Consider the following 18,410-nt stretch of genomic DNA (forward strand, 5'->3'; position numbering starts at 1 on the left):
TACCTAATGTAATCTCTAGAACATAGTGGAGAAAAGAAACTTCACAAAGTTGTGCTCTGACCACCACACACTCACCACTACATACACACATATACAATATAAATATACAATAAGTTCACTTATATGAATCACAGAAAGAGAAAGACAAAGAGGACTCCTTCCCATACCCCATTGCTGCTGGGAAGGGACCTGGGGCCTGGCTCAGGCTATAGCAGTAGACAAGACAGCCTCACTCGTGTCCCTTGGCCAAGAGAACCCAAGACCTGGTGCCCGTGTGAATGGTCCACAGGCCAGCTAGCTAGACATGCCACCAGGCAGCCTGTCACCACCGGCTTCCCAAAGGGAGAGGAAAGACAGCATGGGGGCTGCTGTACCTGTGTGGGGGACAGTGTTTGCATTCCACAAAGGAAAGGCAGACATGTTACCCTGTCATCTCTGAGTAGAGGGATGGATATGTGGCTCCAGTCCTACCATTTGTGCCTGAGATTCCCTGATTCTGTAGTCCAGTTATCATTGCACTTCAACCCCTGCAGCCACACACTTCAAATTTCTTACGATGCTCATCGCAGTGTTGTCAGGGGGGTGAAACATTCTCGAGTGAGATTTGTGCCCTGAGCCAGTGAAGACGCTGTAAGTGAGACACCAGACTTGAGCGTGTATGGGAACTTAATGTTTTCTTCAACTACAGTGATTAACAGGTTCCACAGTGGATCAGTCAGAACTAGTGGCTTACCAGTAGACACTGTGACCCAGACAGGAAAAAAAAAAAAAAAGCATACTTCTGTCAATGCAGCCACCTATAAAAGTGCTTCTGCCAGCTTCTCACAGGCTTCATAATTCTCTCTCAGTTGCCATGCTGACCGTACCACAGAACCACGAAAGTTCAGTGCAACCAGATAAAGCACCAGAACGTATTAAGGGGCCAAAGAGGCATGAACGAGCCCTCCTTGGTAATAATCTAGAGAAGGGACAAGACACCTGCAATTACTCTTCACACGGAACAGTATCTAAAGTTGGCCTAGTTCCTCACAGAAAGTCAGGAGAAGCTTATGAGAATGTTGATAGTAGGGTTGCCAGGCAGGGAAAGGCTGCCTGTCTCTGTGGCAGTCCGGTAGTCTCTGCAGGAGGCTGGTAAGGAGAGTGGAGAAGCAACCCCATCCAGGGCAGATGCTGCTCACAACAGCTGCCACAGGCTCCCCAGGTCCTGTGGAGGTTTCAGAGCTAGGATCGTGAAGGTCTGCAGCCTTGTAAAGGGCCTCTCTAAAACTTCTTACTGCTCTGCCTCCTGATCTCTAAAAGGATACTGTTCTTCCTCTGAATGGAACAGGCCACTAACAAAGCAAGCCTAGAGAACCAGCCCACAGTTCTTAGGACCCTCATCTGGTCAGATCAGGTTCCCCTTCCAGGGTTTTCATTTTCTTTCCAATAGACTGGATTTATTAAGAGCAATTTTGAATTTTTTACATCACAAAACCACAAGAGCAAATCTGACAACATTCACAATAGCACCACGCCCCAAGCAAATGCAGGAAGCCTATGGCATTAAAGTTCAAACTAAGCTTCAGCCACACACAAACTGGACACTACCTTCCTTAACAGTAACTCGGGACTAACCACAGACAAGACAAAGACAGTGGCTCCAAACCTTGCTGTTCCTTAATACACCAGAGAAAATAAAACATCATTTTGCCCCATTTACCTATACAATCTGAGGACCAAAGAGTAAAAGAAACCAATCCTCCATTTCCCAACAAGTAACAAAATCGATTTACCACCTCAGATAACTGAAGCTGCATTCAACACTGTAATGAGCACAGGAGCCAGGGATGGGCCAACATGTACAGGCACTGGCTGTCTGATTCCAAAGCTGTCCTCTGATTTTACATTATGTGGCGCACATATCTAATGGGCACATGAATATCCCACTCATATATCACACACACACATGCAATATAACACACATACACAATCATTTACATTTATAAAAGCTCCTTATCCTAACATTTGCAACAAACAGAACCGGCTGGAAGACTGAGAGTCATGGCACACGCCCTTAATCCCAACAGACGCAGAGGCAGATGAACATCTTTGAAGAAACTCGATCTACACAGAGTTCTATGTCAGACAGGCCTGAGAGACCCTGTCTCAAAAAAAAATATGTAAAAACTTTTTGCTACATTATTCTTTCACTATGTCCATTCAACAAATATTTATAGAAACATATTATATACCAGCTACAATGTTTTTAATTCTTTGGCAATTTCATAATGTATAGAATAATGTTTAGTTATTTCAATCTGTTTTTCATTGAAGGAATTTCAACACACAGAGAACCATCAAGTCATCTCAAATATGGATACTGTTTTTTGCATGTTAATTTGGATTTGACTGAGGCAGGACCAAGGCAGAGAGAGAGAGAGAGAGAGAGAGAGAGAGAGAGAGAGAGAGAGAGAGAGAGAGAGAGAGCCTATCGAAGCTCCCAGACACTTCTAGCTTGGCGCTTTCAGTTTCGCCTGTGGCTATTATATGGAAACACAAGTTTCCAGGCCCCACACTCAGAAATTTTGACTAAAAAACTCCAGGGTGGAGCTTAGAAATCTGCAGTATTTTGAAGTACCCTAAACAATCCAGAGCGAGCCAAACTATATAGTCAACAGCTTCTAGATAAGCAAGAGAGTTATTCCTAGTGTAATCCTGGCAGAAAGGGAAGAATCTAGGCGGTACTCTTTTATAGAGTCCTGCCCAAGGGCTGGGAGTGTGTGCCTGTAAGGGCCTCTGTGGAACAAGGGGCTGAAGGCTGAGGGAGGTCTGGAGACCTGGACGGACGTTAGAGTGGGTTCCCTTCACAGCTGGACAGAAACTGGCAGGTACTGCTTGTCATTGCTGAAATGACCCTTTGGGATTAATGACCACTGGAAGCTGCAGGTCTCCCAGCAAGAGCAGTGGGAACAACTGCAGAAGACTTTGCCTTGGTCAGATCTGAGAAAGTAAATCTGGAGTTGATAGACACCTAGTTATTTTACTAATCTAGGTTAGGAATACATAGGAACTCTCAGAAGCAAACAAGCAAGGAAGGAGAGAGGGAGGGAAGGAGAAAGGGAAGGAAGGAGAGAAAGACTGAAGAGAAAAGCAAACAAGATCAATCTGAAACTTTAACACTTCTTTTCTCTGGGCTAATCTAACCACTAAAAAAGCTGTACCTTAATTAAGAGGTTTGTAAAATACTTAAGTTTTGACTTTTTGTTGACAATCAAATATAATTTCCTCTGAAAAAAAATATTCTTAGGTACCAATTCACTAAATTGTTGGTTCAGATTATTATACTGCTGATAAGATAAAATTTAAGATAATTTAATGCAGAACAATTCCCTCAGGAGTCCCAGGCAGCTTTCACACTTACCCCTGAGGTGGTCGCTTGTGTGGAAGGAGAAGTATTTTTGGTGCAGTCATCTGAATTAGAAGAAGAGGAAGTGGGAGTCATAGGAACAGAGCCACTGCTGTTACCTGCAAGAGATGAGCCGTGAGCCCGCCTACACCCACAGCCAAAGCCAGAGAAAACACTTTCCAGAGAAAATGCCATTTTGTCATACTTACTGGAGCAAGCTTTTGACTTATTTATATTTTTAGGTTTTCGTTTCCTGGTTTGAATTCCTTCTTTTTTCATAGCAAGTGGTCGAGGCACCTAAAAAAAATGTCTTACATGTAAGTATTACACTGAAGGGAATTTAGACAAGAGATGATTTTTGAAAGCCCTCATTTTAAAGTACCTGGGAATTTAGCTCAGTAGGCAAAATGATTATGTGGCCCTAGGTTCAATCCCCAGTACCAGAGAAAAAAAAATTATTTTATTTTATTTTTTTTTAGTATAAGGACTCAGGTGTGCTAGGGGAACATTACTGAGCTACATTCACTAGCTTTAAACTAATTAAAGATTTGGCAAAAATTTCATCCACATGTGTGCTGATATTTATTTATATATATTAATAAATATCAATATACATCAATAGATTGTAAATGCATAAAGATTTCCCCTTTATCCAACAAATAGATTCTTTCAGGAAAAACAAAGTAGTTTATCAATCATGGACAATTTAATATTTTCAACTTTATGTTTATTATCTGAAATAACAATTATAGAGCAAATATTTCTTGTATGACTCTTTACTCTTAATATCCTTATTTATAAGAGATCAAATACCTTCTCCCTACAACACAGGTTATTTACTTTAAGGGCTGATCATTATTAGCCAGTGGCTCAGGCGGAAAATCCAAGTACTCAGAAAGCTCAGGCAGGCGGACTGCTGCACCCTGGGCTGTTTTTTCGAGGTCACGCTAGGCTATAGAAGCAGACCTTATCTAGATAGAACTAGACAAACACATTTGCAGTAAGCTCTGCAATCCTTAATTGAATAGACTCGAACAGAAGCTATCAAATATAATTTCTTCAAATGCCTTTGCCAAATTTCTTAAAACTTAAGATTTATAATAATCATTATTTCCCTATCAATTTTGAAGTATACATTTTACATTTTTGCATTTCTTTTTCTTTTCTTTTCTTTCTTTCTTTCTTTCTTTTTTTTTTTTATACAGGGTTTCTTTGTGTAGCCCTGGCTGTATTGGATTAAAGACACGCACTGCCACACTTGGCCCATTTTTACATTTCTAAAATTGAGATGTTTTACAAAGAATGTTAGTGTCAGATTAGTTGGTAGCGGGTTTTATTTCCTGGTCCCTTAGTGGCTGAACCGACTAGATCACATTACAATTAAGAGCAGCCTGAATTCACTACAGGGCATGTGTACACACACACATATTCACTTTTAGACCTTTTTTTTTCATTGCTGATTCTGTCTTATAATTAAAACTTTACAATTCAGGTACTAGCTGTATGTATTCATAAACAGAATACGAGACATACCCCATGGAGTTTCATATAGAGCCCGCAAGCATTGCACACGGGCTCACCCTCAGCGTTTCTACGCCATAAGGTAGTAGTTGTGGTATGACAGTTGGCACAGGACAGTCCAAGCCGCCGTGATGAAGGCTAAAAAACAGCACATAACACGGTAAGTGGAGAAATGTGACTTTCACATATTTTAATGATTTTATATGTACATCAAGTTTCTATCTTCAAAAACCACTTTTCCTGTTAACTATACATAAAATGTCTTGTCAGGAAAAATAATCTGTCAAATATAATTAGGCAGACCTTCCTGAACTAGAAATCTTGAGGACTACATAGTGTACTTAATCCCACAGGTAAGATCTCCCCCAGCCTATTACTGCACGTTATACAAAAACCTGGAAACAATCATACATTGACCATGCTAAACTAACACAGCATTTGCCTGTGTCCATAGTGGCTGCTCCTCCAAGATGTCAGGTTTCCACACATTGCTGTTGGGGAATTAGATTCTTAAGTTACCCCAAAGCAGAGCTAAATTCTAGAACATTAACAAGAATACAACCAACCACCACAGCCTGAACCCTGAAGCACAGTCACAGCCACCAACGTGCTAAATGGCTTTGGCCCATCTAAACATTAGACATAACCACATCTATTTTCCAGGCACATGTATTAAAAATAAATCACCCAGAAGCCACAAAAAGATGAGTGAGAGTCTAGGACAGCAAGCCTTTAACCTCAGTATGAGGGTAGATCCGAGTTCTAGGCCAGCTTGGGCTACACAGAGAAGCCCTGTCTAGAAAAATTGAGAGGGGGGAAGAAGAGGAGGAGGAGGAAGAGGAGGAGGAGGAAGAAGAAGGAGGAGGAGGAGGAAGAGGAGGAAGAGGAAGAAGAAGGAAGAGGAGGAGGAAGAGAAGGGAAGGGGAAGGGGAAGGGAAGAGAGGAGAAAGAAAAAGGTCAGGATCTGAATAAATACTCTTGGGATTGTCATCCTGGTGCCTAAATTCTGCCATATCTGTTTTACAAAAGATTTGATCACATTTGATAACGTTCTTTTGATACATTGCCTTGTATGTGATGGTGTTAACCCTTTTATTTGTCCCAATTATTCTTCAATATAAATAGTTAACTGAGTTAACTGGTATCACCAGGGTAAGCCACATCTAATGCTGCCCTTTATGATCCTAACATTCTTAAAAGAATAAATTTCCTCCAATTCTCTAGAGAAGGGGGCGGGTTGTTGAAAACAATATAGCCGTCTCCCAGGAAGACAAAATATGACTTATATTTATATTATCATACAAATTGTGTAAAATTATTAAAAACAAGTTGTGCTATGACCAGATACATGTATGTGCATATATATACATGTATTCCAAAGGCTATAGAAAAATTATAAAGAATTGGAAAAGACATGTTGGGTATATACATTGGATATTTAATTAAGGGTCAGAGATTCAGGTTTTCAAGTTCTTTGCAGACAAATATAAATGATTAAACATGATTTTTCATTTATAGTTCACACCTGTTCTATTAGGTTAGCATCCTTTATAATCAAGTTGTAAAAACAAGGACACAGTCATGAACCCTTTAAGCCCTGTGCCATTTCTAAGAACTTGGGGCTAATAATTCTCAGGATCTGGTAAAAATACACACACTTGGCAGATAGAACTGCTTAAGAAATTGTTTTGCTAAAACAAAACAAAAAATATATCAGCAAACTTTACACACCACCGTAGGCTTCTTTTCTCTTCCCCTCTTTGGGACTCAGAGGAGGTAAGTTCTCCTTCTGAGGAGCACTCCCTTCCTTCCCTCCATCAATGTGAAATTAGTGAAGGATGGACGGAATGATCTGTTTTATAAATGAGCCATTTATGACAGTTTCCAATGGAAGTTGGAACCAATGTGGAGCAAAACTGTTATCAGAATTTGCCATTATAACAAAGAGCGTTATGACTGTCAGTGCAGTCTATACTGAAGGCGTCTCTATAAACATGTGAAATGAAGGTCAGTGGGCTGTAAATGCTTCTTATAACAAGTGATCTCAGTTCTGTTCCTCGCTGACAAGGAATTCAAGTTACACCATAAATGTCTTACTTTGCAATGTAATACAAGTTCAAATTCACAGTGATTGGTTCTGTTCTGCTGGCTAAACAAACTGGGGTTCAAGATTCTGTTTCTGAGAACTAAGCCACACTCAGCCAAACCATAAGCCCACAAAAAGAACCAATTGATAGTGGCACACCCCACAATTGGTATCCTTTATAACTCATTCACAAAGCATATTGGCTGACCTTGGTTACTGCCAAGACACCTGCTATACAGAAAGAAAACTAATTGATTTACAAACGTTTAAATTGTTTTTCTTATGGGTGACAGTTATTTTTTACTAGTGAGTGCATGGCTTAAATGGAGTTTTCTAAATATAATTGTTAGTTAACTGTGGAATTCAACAAGAACCTAAAAACTACCACATACACACCAAGTTTTTGCTCAGTTTTGAAAAAAAAGTTACCTTTCTCAGAGCTCAGCTCAGACTCTGCGTGAATATAGCTTTCCCTCTAGAAAGTAATGTTTCATTGTTCATGCTTTGTCTGATAAATGAAAGCAAGAACTTCCTTGAAATATTTTCTTTTTAATAAAACACATGAGGATCTTGAAAGCCCCTGAGCCAATCCCATCCTGAATTTAAGGATACCCTTTAAAGAAGACCCTAACCGGGAAAAGTTGTTACAAGTTTAAAGCACATTCCACTCAAATTAACCTCAGCTACTTCATTTTAAATGCATTAAAAACAAAACAATCATAAAACTAATTGCCTCTCCTTAAGGTGTCAGACTTACACTGTGATGCAATTCCACTCTAATCTATTTAACACAAACAACATGTATAGCGTTTGTTCTGCTAATTAGAGAATAACAATTAAATAAATTACCTATGTCCTTAAGATGTCTGGCATCTAACTGCAAAGCATCTACTTTAAATGACTGTTAGTTGGGGCTAGACGAATGTTAGCCTTAAGGTGCAACTCATGAAAGCTTGCTCCCCCCCACTCCTTTTCTTTTCTTCCAAGCTTTATATTTACTAACAAATAACTGTATTAGCTTAATCATGGGGGGGGGGAGAATGCCCCATACTTATTTAAAAGATGGACAACACTTGAATTGGTGACATTCACAATTTGGGAAAACTCTGCCTTCTCAAGTTTTGTGCCTATCTGCAACAACTAGATTTCAAAATAACCAATGTCTGAGCAAATAAACTTTCCCCATACAATTTAAAAGGCAGAGGAATCGAGAGCTAAACCTGGGTCTCCGAGGAAGGGCAAACAGCCCAAAGAGGTAGAGCAAATCAGCAGAAGAGCAATTTCTGTGGTATCCCATTGGCTGGTCAGGTATTGAAGGGGAGTCTGCTTTCTCCAAACCAGCAAGGAGGACTTAAGGCTGACTTCCCTTTGCCCACTTTTGCTCTGCAGATGTTGCCTGCAACCCCAATTTCTTGGTTATCCATTTTGTATACTGATCAAGAATATCTTTTTAAGGTAAAATATATATGTATGTGTGTGCTTTAAAAAAAATGAGAGGCAGAACCCGGGCTGAGGGTGCAGTTCAGGAACAGGTATCTGTTAGATCCGGGCTACCAGCTGCGACTTCTGCGACTTTTCTTCTTTCTTTCTTCTCTCCCTCTCTCTCCCTCTCTCTCTCTCCCTCCCTCCCTCCCTCTCCCTCTCTCTCTCCCTCTCTCTCTCTCTCTCTCTCTCTCTCTCTCTCTCTCTCTCTCTCTCTCTCTCTCTCTGTTTTTTGGGAAGGCCTTTGGTTCTCCACGGGCTCTAAAGGAGGTGTGGGGGAGGAACGGAGGTGCTGCAAGTCCCGCACCCTGCGACAACACTTACCACGCGCTTCTGTGGCTTGATGAGAGGCCTGCTGAGGCCGTTCATCTTGCTGTAGAGACCACATGCGTTACACAGGTAATGACCTGTGCCATCTCGTCTCCACAGTGGCGTCTGGATGGAGCCGCAGTTCACGCACTCGCGGCTCTCTGACAGGTCCTCCAACAAGTCTGTGGGGGGAGCAAGGACCAGAGAGAGGCCTGTGAGGTCGCCAGCCCCGTGCACTGCACAACACACTCTGAAAGTCCTAGTCTTGTGATCAGAAACTGGAAGCGCACCCCCAGCTTGGTTGCCCTAGATCCGCTGGCCACTGTCCCACACTCTGATGTCCCCCGAGGAACTAGTAGAAACCTCAGGGAAGTCAGAGGTCCTAAGAATGACAGGATCCGAAAGGTGGGGGTGATCAGCTCTGGTCCCTATGCTGTCTAAAGGTTTTTACAAACGAGGCCCATAGTAATTATAAACTGCAACTTGCCAAACGTAAGGGCGCTGCATAATATTCACTGATTGCTGCCCTGAAATACTTGGGACTCGCTGCCCATTCCTTCTTATCAAGTAATTTAAAGTATTTTCTGTACTCATAGCATTTCTTTCTTACATGCCTTTTCTTCAATTAAAAAAAGACAAATCATATTAAAAAGTACTGTTCTTATTAGCACTTATATCAATTAATAATAAATAAGTAAAGGTTTTCTCGGGGAAGGGAAAGTGACATTAAGCATGGAGACTACATTTTACTTTCCATGTCATAAGGATCTAACACTGAGATATTCTGATTTCTATCTAATATCTATTTTAAATGTTTGTTCCCATCTTTCAGATCATGTGGTTAGCTTTGGGGATTTAAAAGTAACCTAAAACTTAATTATAAAAAACAAATCCAAAATAATCTTAATTAACAAAAATGATAGCATTTGCTGTTCCTGTGCAAGGAGGTTAATTATAAAAGCACATCGATTCTCTAAACTGAGATTAAATGTATCACATACAGACTTTGTAAAATCAGAACCCTTTCTGTTACAAAGAGTTTGAATGTTCTAATTTGACATTCTTCAAGAAATACTTGAGTCACTTTTAAAGTGAATAACTTTACACTTTAGCGTTTTATTTGAAGACTATACTGCAGGCAGACAGTACCACCCCTCAACCCCAGTGTTCTGAGTTTGTGTTGACAGTCATTAATCTGGTAAAAATATCTAAATATGGTTTTAGCATTAAAATGCTTATACCATTAATTTTTACGTTACCCAAAAAAAAAAAAGTGTCCTTCATTTCTAGAGTTATGTCTTGAGATATAAAGGAAACTAACATCCCACACAAGTGAGTTCAAAGTTATCCTGGGGACACTGGAACTTACAACACATCACAAAGATTTATTCTTCTCTGCCCTAAAAGCCACTATTGACCACAGTAATCAGTAAAATACTCAGGACTTCAAGGACACTGAAGTTAAACAAGGCTTTTGCCTTTGTTGTTGACTTTAAAATGTTACCTATCAGAGAGCTCCTCTACCAGAGTGGGGCATTGCCTGGAGACCCTGGCCATAAGAACAATAAAAAGACTCCCTGGAGAAAATTTTGTGAATGTCCCCAGGGAGAACAAAAATTTGAAATTCTACAAAGTTTTTTAATTATTATTATTAAATAAAATTTCTTTAGCTCATTTTGTTTCCCTGCAAAAAGAGCTGGACAGCAATAATTCTAAAATGACAATAGAAAATAGACTTTAATTGTAAAATCTGGTTGTGCTGGGAGACTGGCACCTCTGTCCTAAGTGGTTCCTTGGGGTGCTCCTGGGAGGTGAGAGACTGCGGTCAGATGTGGAGCTCTGCCCAGTGGGAGCAAAGGGATGGGGGCTGTGAGGCTCATTTCAGTGTGAACAATTTCAAATCCACCCACCAGTCAGGGAAAGAGCAGAGAGCAGGCTCCTTGCTGAGCACAGCACTCAAGTTTTTAGCCTTGGTGTTTGCTCAAACCACTTACAGGGTCTACCTCCAAAAGTGGTTTTAAATAATAGCATTATTAAAATAATAATTGTGGTGGCAGGAAGATGGCTGCAAATTCAAGGTAAGCAAGGGAAACAGGGAGACCATGGCGGAGATGAGGGAGGAAAAAAAAAATCAAGATAAAGAAACAGGTATGCCTGTGTGATCAAATTTGGGTCTATACGCCTAGCCTTAGTTGATTCTTTTCTTAGAAGGCTGCAAAATCTGGATATTCCCAAATCCCTTCACTCCAAACCCCAGTTTCAAAAATCTGCTTGACTCTACAGAAGATTTTTCCAACTTTGCAATGCCCAAAGACTAGAAGGGGGGAAAAATCAAGGAAAATATAGGCTAAGTTAAAAACCAAAAGAATCTTCTATGGTTCCTATGACAGCCTTTTTCAAACAAACCCATTACTGTCAATGTCTAAAGATGGAATTGTCTCTGCACAAACTACCTTCTCAGTCAAATGAGATGGTTAACGGTTCAAGGCTAGAGAAAAAAATTTAGAGGGAATTCGAAGAGATGTCAAGAAACAGGCAGACATGGGGTAAACTCAAACAGCAAGCACCCTGCCCCACGAACTATTTGGGGTTTCCTACTCACATCCAGACAAAAGCTTCACTGCCCAGCCACTCTTTCTTGTTCTTTGAAGATTTTTAGTCTCTTGGTCTCTACCCCTGGGAGCCAAACATGGTCTTTATGTGGTAGGAAGGGTGACAGCCTATCAAGGCTCTATCAAGTCCCAAGCTATCAGAACATTCTCAACAGGGTCCTTTGCCATGCCTGTCTTCCAGTCTGACTGTAAAGGTGCACAAGGAAGGAATGTGCCAGAGATCCTGGAGGAAGGGGGGGGGGGCAGGAGGACTGACTCCTTTACCAAGTCTCTTGACCTCTCTGTGTTACTAGTGAGGAAATGATCAAATCAAATCGGGTTCCTCACTTTAAGCCACTGGGTTTTTAAAAATACAAACTGAACAACATTCCCATTGAGTGTTAACAGGTCAGGGGCCCTGAAAGGACATCCCTAAACCTAAGGGGGAGGGGCTTCCAGAATGAGACACAAAGATTCTTGGGAAGGACCATTTGGACAAGTGTGCCTCTATTCAAGACTAACTACTACCTTCAAATAGACGGCTACATTTTTCCTTAGAGGAACAGTTGTTAAACGGGTAAAACCCAGAGGAAAGACTTCGGAACTCCAGGCTCAAAACAGGATAGCTAGAGAAAGAAATCATGCCTGGCTCATACCTTCCTCTGCTGAAAGCAGAGCCACTTTCCAAAATAAGTTTTTTCCAAGGTAACCGATAATAGCCTCTGACATGGAGAATATGAAGGTAACTATGAGCAAAACTCTGAAGGTCCTGATCTGGCCAAGTAGAAGACACATCGCTGAATCCCACCCAGCATATGACAAGCCTGAAGGCCTATTGGCCACAAAAGTCACAGATGACCATGTTCCCTTTGCCTCCCCAGTGCTTGGGGGACACAGCGATGCTTGTAGATGCCTGGGTCTCAGGGCTTTAGGTGTCCTATTTGAAAACCAAAGAAAGGGACGAAGCTCCTCAATTTAGCAGACTGAATTAGAAAAGACTGAATAGGTCCATGTGTCTAGCTGATCAAGTGCCCAACATTCCAATTGCACCCAGTCCTGGAATCTCACTCACCACTCACCCAAGCCAGGATACTAGTGGAGATCCGGTCCCACATAACTCTCAAACTAAAATGCACGTTTTCTCAATTGCCTGGTTCTTAACTACTCACGAAGCGCCCTGACCATCCCTATCCCACCCCCATGCGCATCACCTTCCGATAGCCCTGAGATCATAGAAGTGCATTCACCCTCTTTCTTGACAGGAGTATCCTCTACAGCATTGCTACTAGCCTCTGGGCCTGTCACAAAACGGTCTAATTAGTCTTTGCTGGCCCAGGTGCAGCTCTAGTAAACAGCTGTTCCACACCGCTTTGCGTCCCAGGGTCCCCAGCCCGCACCCCCACACAGCTGCACAATCTGATCTTTACCTGCGCTGGGGCCTCGTGGTACCGGGAGTGGAGCTCCCGCGCGGCTCTGCAAGCTGTGGAGCACCGGGGTTTCGAAGGGTCCTGCTGGCCAGGCGGGAGTCAGCGGCGCGCCCATGTAGGGCGAGTAGGTCGGGTGATGATGATGGTGGTGGTGGTATGTTCCGTTCAGCGGCCGCGCTGCGGACAGCGAGCTGTACTGGTGCTCCCGGCCACCCATGGCCGCCAGGCTGCCGCCACCGCTACTCATGCTGCCCGCGCCCGCGCCCCCCGCAGCCACGTAGCCCCCGGGGTCCCGTGCGGCGCCGTTGGGCATGGGTGGGCTGGGCGAGTAGGGGAAGCGTGCCGAGGCGTGGGCCGTGGCCGATCCCGCACCTCCAGGTCCCGCCGCGCCGCCGCTGGCTGTGCCACCCCCGCCATACGGGGGACTGTCGGCGGAGGCCTGGGGCCAGCCCGGGTGGGCGCCCGCTCCGCCCGCGTGATTGCTGGGCCCGGTGCCCGCCCCCTGCAGGTAGGGCAGGCCGGGCAACATGGAGCCCACTCGCGTGGTGGGCACGTAGACCGGGGAGCTGGCGGCAGCGGCCGCCGCGGCCGCCGCAGCTGCGGAGTGCACGAAGCCTCCGGGCGCGCCGTCGTAAGCGGCGGGCCCCTGGCTGGACAGGGCGGCGAGCGTCTGGTACATTTCCTCCGGCTGTTCGGCCGCGAAGGGGCTCAGTTTGGCGCCCCGGCTGGACCACAGCAGCTTGCTGGCGGTCGCGGCCTGATCGAGGTCAGTGAAGAGCAACAGGTCTTCCCAAGTCGACAGGGCGCTCCCGGGGCCAGCGACCCCGGGCGCCGCGGCTCCGTGGGCAGCGGCGAAGGGATGCGAGGCGTAGGGGCTGAGCAAAAGCGAGCGGCCCGGAGGTCCCGCCACCGCCTCGGTGTCGAGCTGCGGCGTCCTGCAGTTGCTGGCGCCGCAAGGACCGCGATCCCCGCCCCGGGAGCAGGAAGAGGACGAGGACGAGATGGGAGAAAGCGGCGAGGAGGGCTCCCGCGCTGGAAAGGGCCCGGAGTCGCCGGCGTCCTCAGCAGCAGCCCCGAAACCCTTCGGCAGGCACCAGCCGCCGTCAGTCAAGGCCATCCACTGTCCCGCGCTGCTCCAACCTGACTTTTGGATCCTAAGGTGGGATTGAAGAACAAGATGGGAAGACAGATAGAGTGGACTTACTAAACGGGTAGACGGTCTACAAACACGTTTCACTCCCTCACCCACCCCTCTCCAAGTTTAGGGTATTCCTTAAATATCCCGCTTCTACCCGGTACTTGAGGTATTAGAAAACAGCAATTGAACTCTGTGTAGCAGCCAAGGGATCCTGGACAACCAGGGTGCTCGCCTCGGTCACGCAGGACACGTGTCCCTGAGCCCTCCTATCCTACCCCTCCATAGCATCCATCCTCTCTGCAAAGTGCGCCTGATCCCAATAGTGACCTCGAAACCGGCCGAAGTTTTCCTTCTGTCTCAAATTGGCTAACTCTGAGCCAGTGACACAAAAGAATTTAATGCGCGGTAATGCTGTCTCACCTTGCCTCCTAGTAGGTGCCCCTTTCTTGGGATGCCTCAGTGAGAGAGTTCCGCGCGTGGAAATAGCTAGAAAAGGCAACCTGTCCCCGAAAACGAAACCGCCGCTTTTTCTCGGAGCTTCCCGGACCTCGCTGAAGATCCAACGCGAGCTCCAGAAAAAGTTACCCAGCCCAGAGAAAGTGGGATGCCAGCAAAGGCATAAGGATCTAGGAAATAGTGCTGGAAACCCACTCGGCAAAACCTCACGTCCAACCACGTCCAGGCCAACCGCACACCTTAAACACAGACCGCCTTACAGCCACCAGCGCGCGCACTCAGGCCGGCCGGGCCACCCCCGGCCCACCCCATGGTCAACTCCAGAGGGGGAAAGGCCAGATCGTTCTGGAATTGGACGTAGTAGGGTGGAGCAGAGCGCAGAGAAAAGGAGGGGGAAACGCAGGAGGGGGGGGGGATGAGACCGCCCCGGAGCCGAGGCCACCCCAAAGGGGAGAGCAGGAAGAATGACAGGGAGACTTGGAGGGGGTGGGGAGCCAGGCAGGCCTCCACCGGGCTGCTTTTCCAAATCGCTTAGGCTCATCGGAGATAACCACACTAAAATTAATGCCCACACACAGACCCGGGCAAGATAGCAAGAAAGAAGTTTCTCTGCCCACTGGACAACGGGCTCCCGCCCCTTGGCGCTGTGATAACTCGGAGATAAGCTGTGGGCAGATAAGCACTGGGGGGCGGGTGGAGGCTGGTCCGGAGTATCCCGGGAACCTCGGCGTCCCTGCAATTCTCTAGAGCGAAGGAGGGGACACCCTCGGAAGCGATCACAGTCCGGGAAAGGCCAGGGAGCTGAAGGCCCAAGGGCCCGTGACTGGGTTGGAAGGGAGAGGAGGAGGCAAACAAAGGAGAAAGCAGCCGAACCTCGAGCGACGTGCGTGAAGAACGGCCGCGGCCGAGGGTGCTCCGGGGCGCGGAGAGAGGCGGAGGGCGCCGGCGGGAGAGCGAGAGTCCGGGGTCTGGTAGGCGCTGCTGGTGAATAAAAAGGAGAGAGGAGGCGCCTCTTACTGCTCTGCCGGAAAACTGCAGCCAGCGCTCCTGATTGGACTCACCGAGCCCTAAACAAACAGCGCTCGCCGAAGGGTGCCAGGCTGTGGGTCGGAACTGCTCTCTACTAGCTGCTGGGTGCGGAGGTGAAAAGGAGGAGGGATCCAGGGGAGGAGAAAAAAGCGGGTGGGGAGGGGACGGGGAGGGGGAGGGGGAGTGCTCAGCTCTAGCGGACAATAAGAACTAGGCAGCCTGCGGACGTGGGCTGAGCTGCTAGCCCTGTCCTCAGGGTAGGGACGAGTCCACCACGGGGACGCCTAGCTAGAGAACACCAAGGGAGGGGAAAGGACAACAGCGTGCCTGACCTGGCCAGCGACCCATATTCATCCAGTGCTGGAACACATCCCCAGTTACACACACACACACACACACACACACACACACACACACGAGTCACAACCGGGGCAGAAGGGGGAGGGAAATTTGGCTCGGGAGGAGCTAGATCTTCTTAGACCCCGCTGACCGCCGCTGCAAAGGGAGGGGCTCGCCACCTCCTGGGTCAGGGCGTCCCCAAAGTCAGCGGGGAAGAGGGGGGTAATGCCTAACTGGCCCTCCCAGCCCCTCCTTCCAAATTAAGCCCCCGCCACCCCCGCACAGTTGCTTGCAACTGACCTTAAACTTTCCCGACCCTACTTAGGGATGCTCAGGTCTTGGGGGACGTTAGGGATCTAACAATCTGGGAAAGGAACCCTTGTGTATTCTCTACCTCGCCCCTGATCTTAAAATATATACTAAATTCCTGGGAGGTTTTTTAGAGTTCAGGACGACATTCCTCAGCCAACCTTGGGTTGTGGTGAACGGAAAGGTTGAATCTATGAGGTGCTGGGGATCCTCATGAATGAAAAACACTGCGGTGTCCAAGGACGCTAGTTTGGTTGTCGCGCTCGCTCAGAGTTTTCTCTGGACTTCGGGTCAATCAAAGATAACGCGTTGAGAAGGAGCGGGGTACCCTCCCTGGACCCAGAAAGAAATACCATCTCTCCACCCCCAGTCTCACACACACCCCTTAGTCGCTCCCTCCAAATGGTTATCAAAACTGTGTACAAACTGATACGGTTCTTAGCGGGCCAAGGACTGGAAATGAACACTGTTGGGGTTATCAGTGCCGATCTGTCAGCAGCGAGTCGCGCACTGCTTGTCCCGGGAAGCAGCAGTGATATACGTCTTATTCCTTCGGGCTCACAAAGGGGAATTCTTTCGATAAGCTGGACTCTGGAAGAAGCTGGACTCTGCGGGAAGGGAATTGAACGGGAGAAATGCTCTTGTGGGAGTGGATTTTAACACGCACACCCCAGGTAAATTAAAGTAAATGTTTTCTATAGATCTTCCTGGAAGCATTTGTTGTTGTTTTAGTTTCGTTTGATATTTATTTTTATTGTTTTTCCAATTGGAGAAAGAAGTGAGATCCAAGCAGATTGAAACATAGGTACTCTGTAAAACACGATTTCGAGAGACCTCATTGAGAGGGGGTTCTTTCCTTGAACTGTACCTGTGTGCTGCGGGAGAAGGGAGAAGACTTACTGGGGAGGGGGAGGGGGCCTCCGAATCCAGGAAGTTAACATGAATTCTCCCGCTTCATTCTCCATTGTAAATCGCGACCAAACATTTCTGAATTTTAAACCTGCTACCGAGACGGTCTATAAACCGTTCTTGTCTAACTGCGTCACTTTTACCATGTTCCTTTTTGCCTCCTCTAGTTACTGTGGCTTCAGCGTGACTGCCTTTCGGAGAGGCTGGAAGTAGAAAACTCTGGAATGGAGAGGCTAGCAGCTGGAGAAGGATTCGAAGACTTTAAATTTTAACCGAGTTCGATCGAAAGTTACTACCTCGAGAGGCTGGCACGGGCGGACCCAATTTCCACCATGGCTTCCAGCGGCTTGCATTGGGTTGTCCGGTAAGTTCCAACCAAATTTTTAAGCGGGTTGGGTTCTGCGAAGTTCATTTGTAAGCAGTTCATTAAAGCTTCGGACATCGTTTTTCATTTGAGTCCAATTTTCCGAAATAATGTCTCCAATTTGCTCTTAAAAGCAATTTTTACAGTTCATATTTGCTAATAAAATAATAAATGACTTGGATAACTAAATGTGGCGCCCTGGTTGTGAACGGCCTTCAAGGTTGAGGGAGATCGAGCTCTGGCGCGAGCCTGGTTCCCGTCCTGTGGTTTTATTGTTGGCTCTTTTTTTTTCTTTTTTCTTTTTTCTTTTTTTTTTAAAGTTCGGGGAGTGGGGGTTATCCTGCGTAAATTTTCTGGAACAATAGCAAACCACTACTGATCTGCTTTCCCGAAACTAGGCATCAGAGACTAGCCCTTGGAGCCTCAGGGACAGAGGTGAGGAGCTCGACCTATATTGACAGATTCGACAACATTCGGGCTCTAGCGGCTCGGGAAGAAACCCGTAATTTTACACTCCACATCCCCAATCATTTTAGTAGTGCCTCCAACCTCAAGAAAAACGATAGATCATTGTTTTTCCTTTCAGGGCTCAAAATTCACATTTAAACTTTTTTAAAGGCTGGTTTTTCGAAAGAGGAATAGGTTAGAGAAATATTTTTCCCCAGTTAATGTAAAAATAAAACCTGTCCGGTTGAGTAAGACAAAAACCTAGGCTGCCTGCAGACTTTAATTTGGTTTCCACCCCCACCCCCCCCCACACACTCAAGGACGATAACCCAGCCCAGCAGCAAAGGCAACATTTCAAAGCCCTCCCCCACCGGCCTCAGGCTGGACTCTCCAGGGAAATGGAAGCCAGCAGAATCCGGGGTGCCGAGGGAAAGGAGGAGAGACCTCGGGGAGCCCCAAAAATGAAGATGGTCCCCATCATGCCCCAGATAGCTTCTAGAAGTTTCTTCCTTGGTGGTTTTGTTTTGTTTTGTTTCTCTTTCTTTTTAAACTCCTTTTCTCTTGTCCCTCCTGTCTTCCCCCCCCCCCCCCCCGCTTTGCTAGTCTTGACCGGAATTG

General features: G+C 45.9%; 1 protein-coding gene across 2 annotated transcripts in view; it reads right to left on the bottom strand.

Annotated features, from left to right (window-relative positions):
• Window positions 1-15,541, bottom strand: part of Gata6 (GATA binding protein 6) — a 33,067-nt gene extending 17,526 nt beyond the window's left edge. The window contains exons 1-7 of one of the 2 annotated variants that reach the window (XM_052155580.1): window positions 15,269-15,541; window positions 14,360-14,439; window positions 12,802-13,955; window positions 8,799-8,965; window positions 4,919-5,044; window positions 3,595-3,682; window positions 3,401-3,504 (exon numbers count right to left, since the gene is read on the bottom strand). In XM_052155580.1, the coding sequence (XP_052011540.1) occupies window positions 3,401-3,504; window positions 3,595-3,682; window positions 4,919-5,044; window positions 8,799-8,965; window positions 12,802-13,918 (1,602 nt within the window). In that variant the 5' untranslated portion in view covers window positions 13,919-13,955; window positions 14,360-14,439; window positions 15,269-15,541. The remainder of the gene's footprint in view (window positions 1-3,400; window positions 3,505-3,594; window positions 3,683-4,918; window positions 5,045-8,798; window positions 8,966-12,801; window positions 13,956-14,359; window positions 14,440-15,268) is intronic. The other variant, XM_052155579.1, reaches the window with a different exon arrangement.
• Between the last annotated feature and the right edge of the window lie 2,869 nt (window positions 15,542-18,410).

The sequence above is a fragment of the Apodemus sylvaticus genome, chromosome 13, assembly GCF_947179515.1.
Source record: "Apodemus sylvaticus chromosome 13, mApoSyl1.1, whole genome shotgun sequence".
In the NCBI taxonomy this organism is placed as follows: domain Eukaryota; kingdom Metazoa; phylum Chordata; class Mammalia; order Rodentia; family Muridae; genus Apodemus; species Apodemus sylvaticus.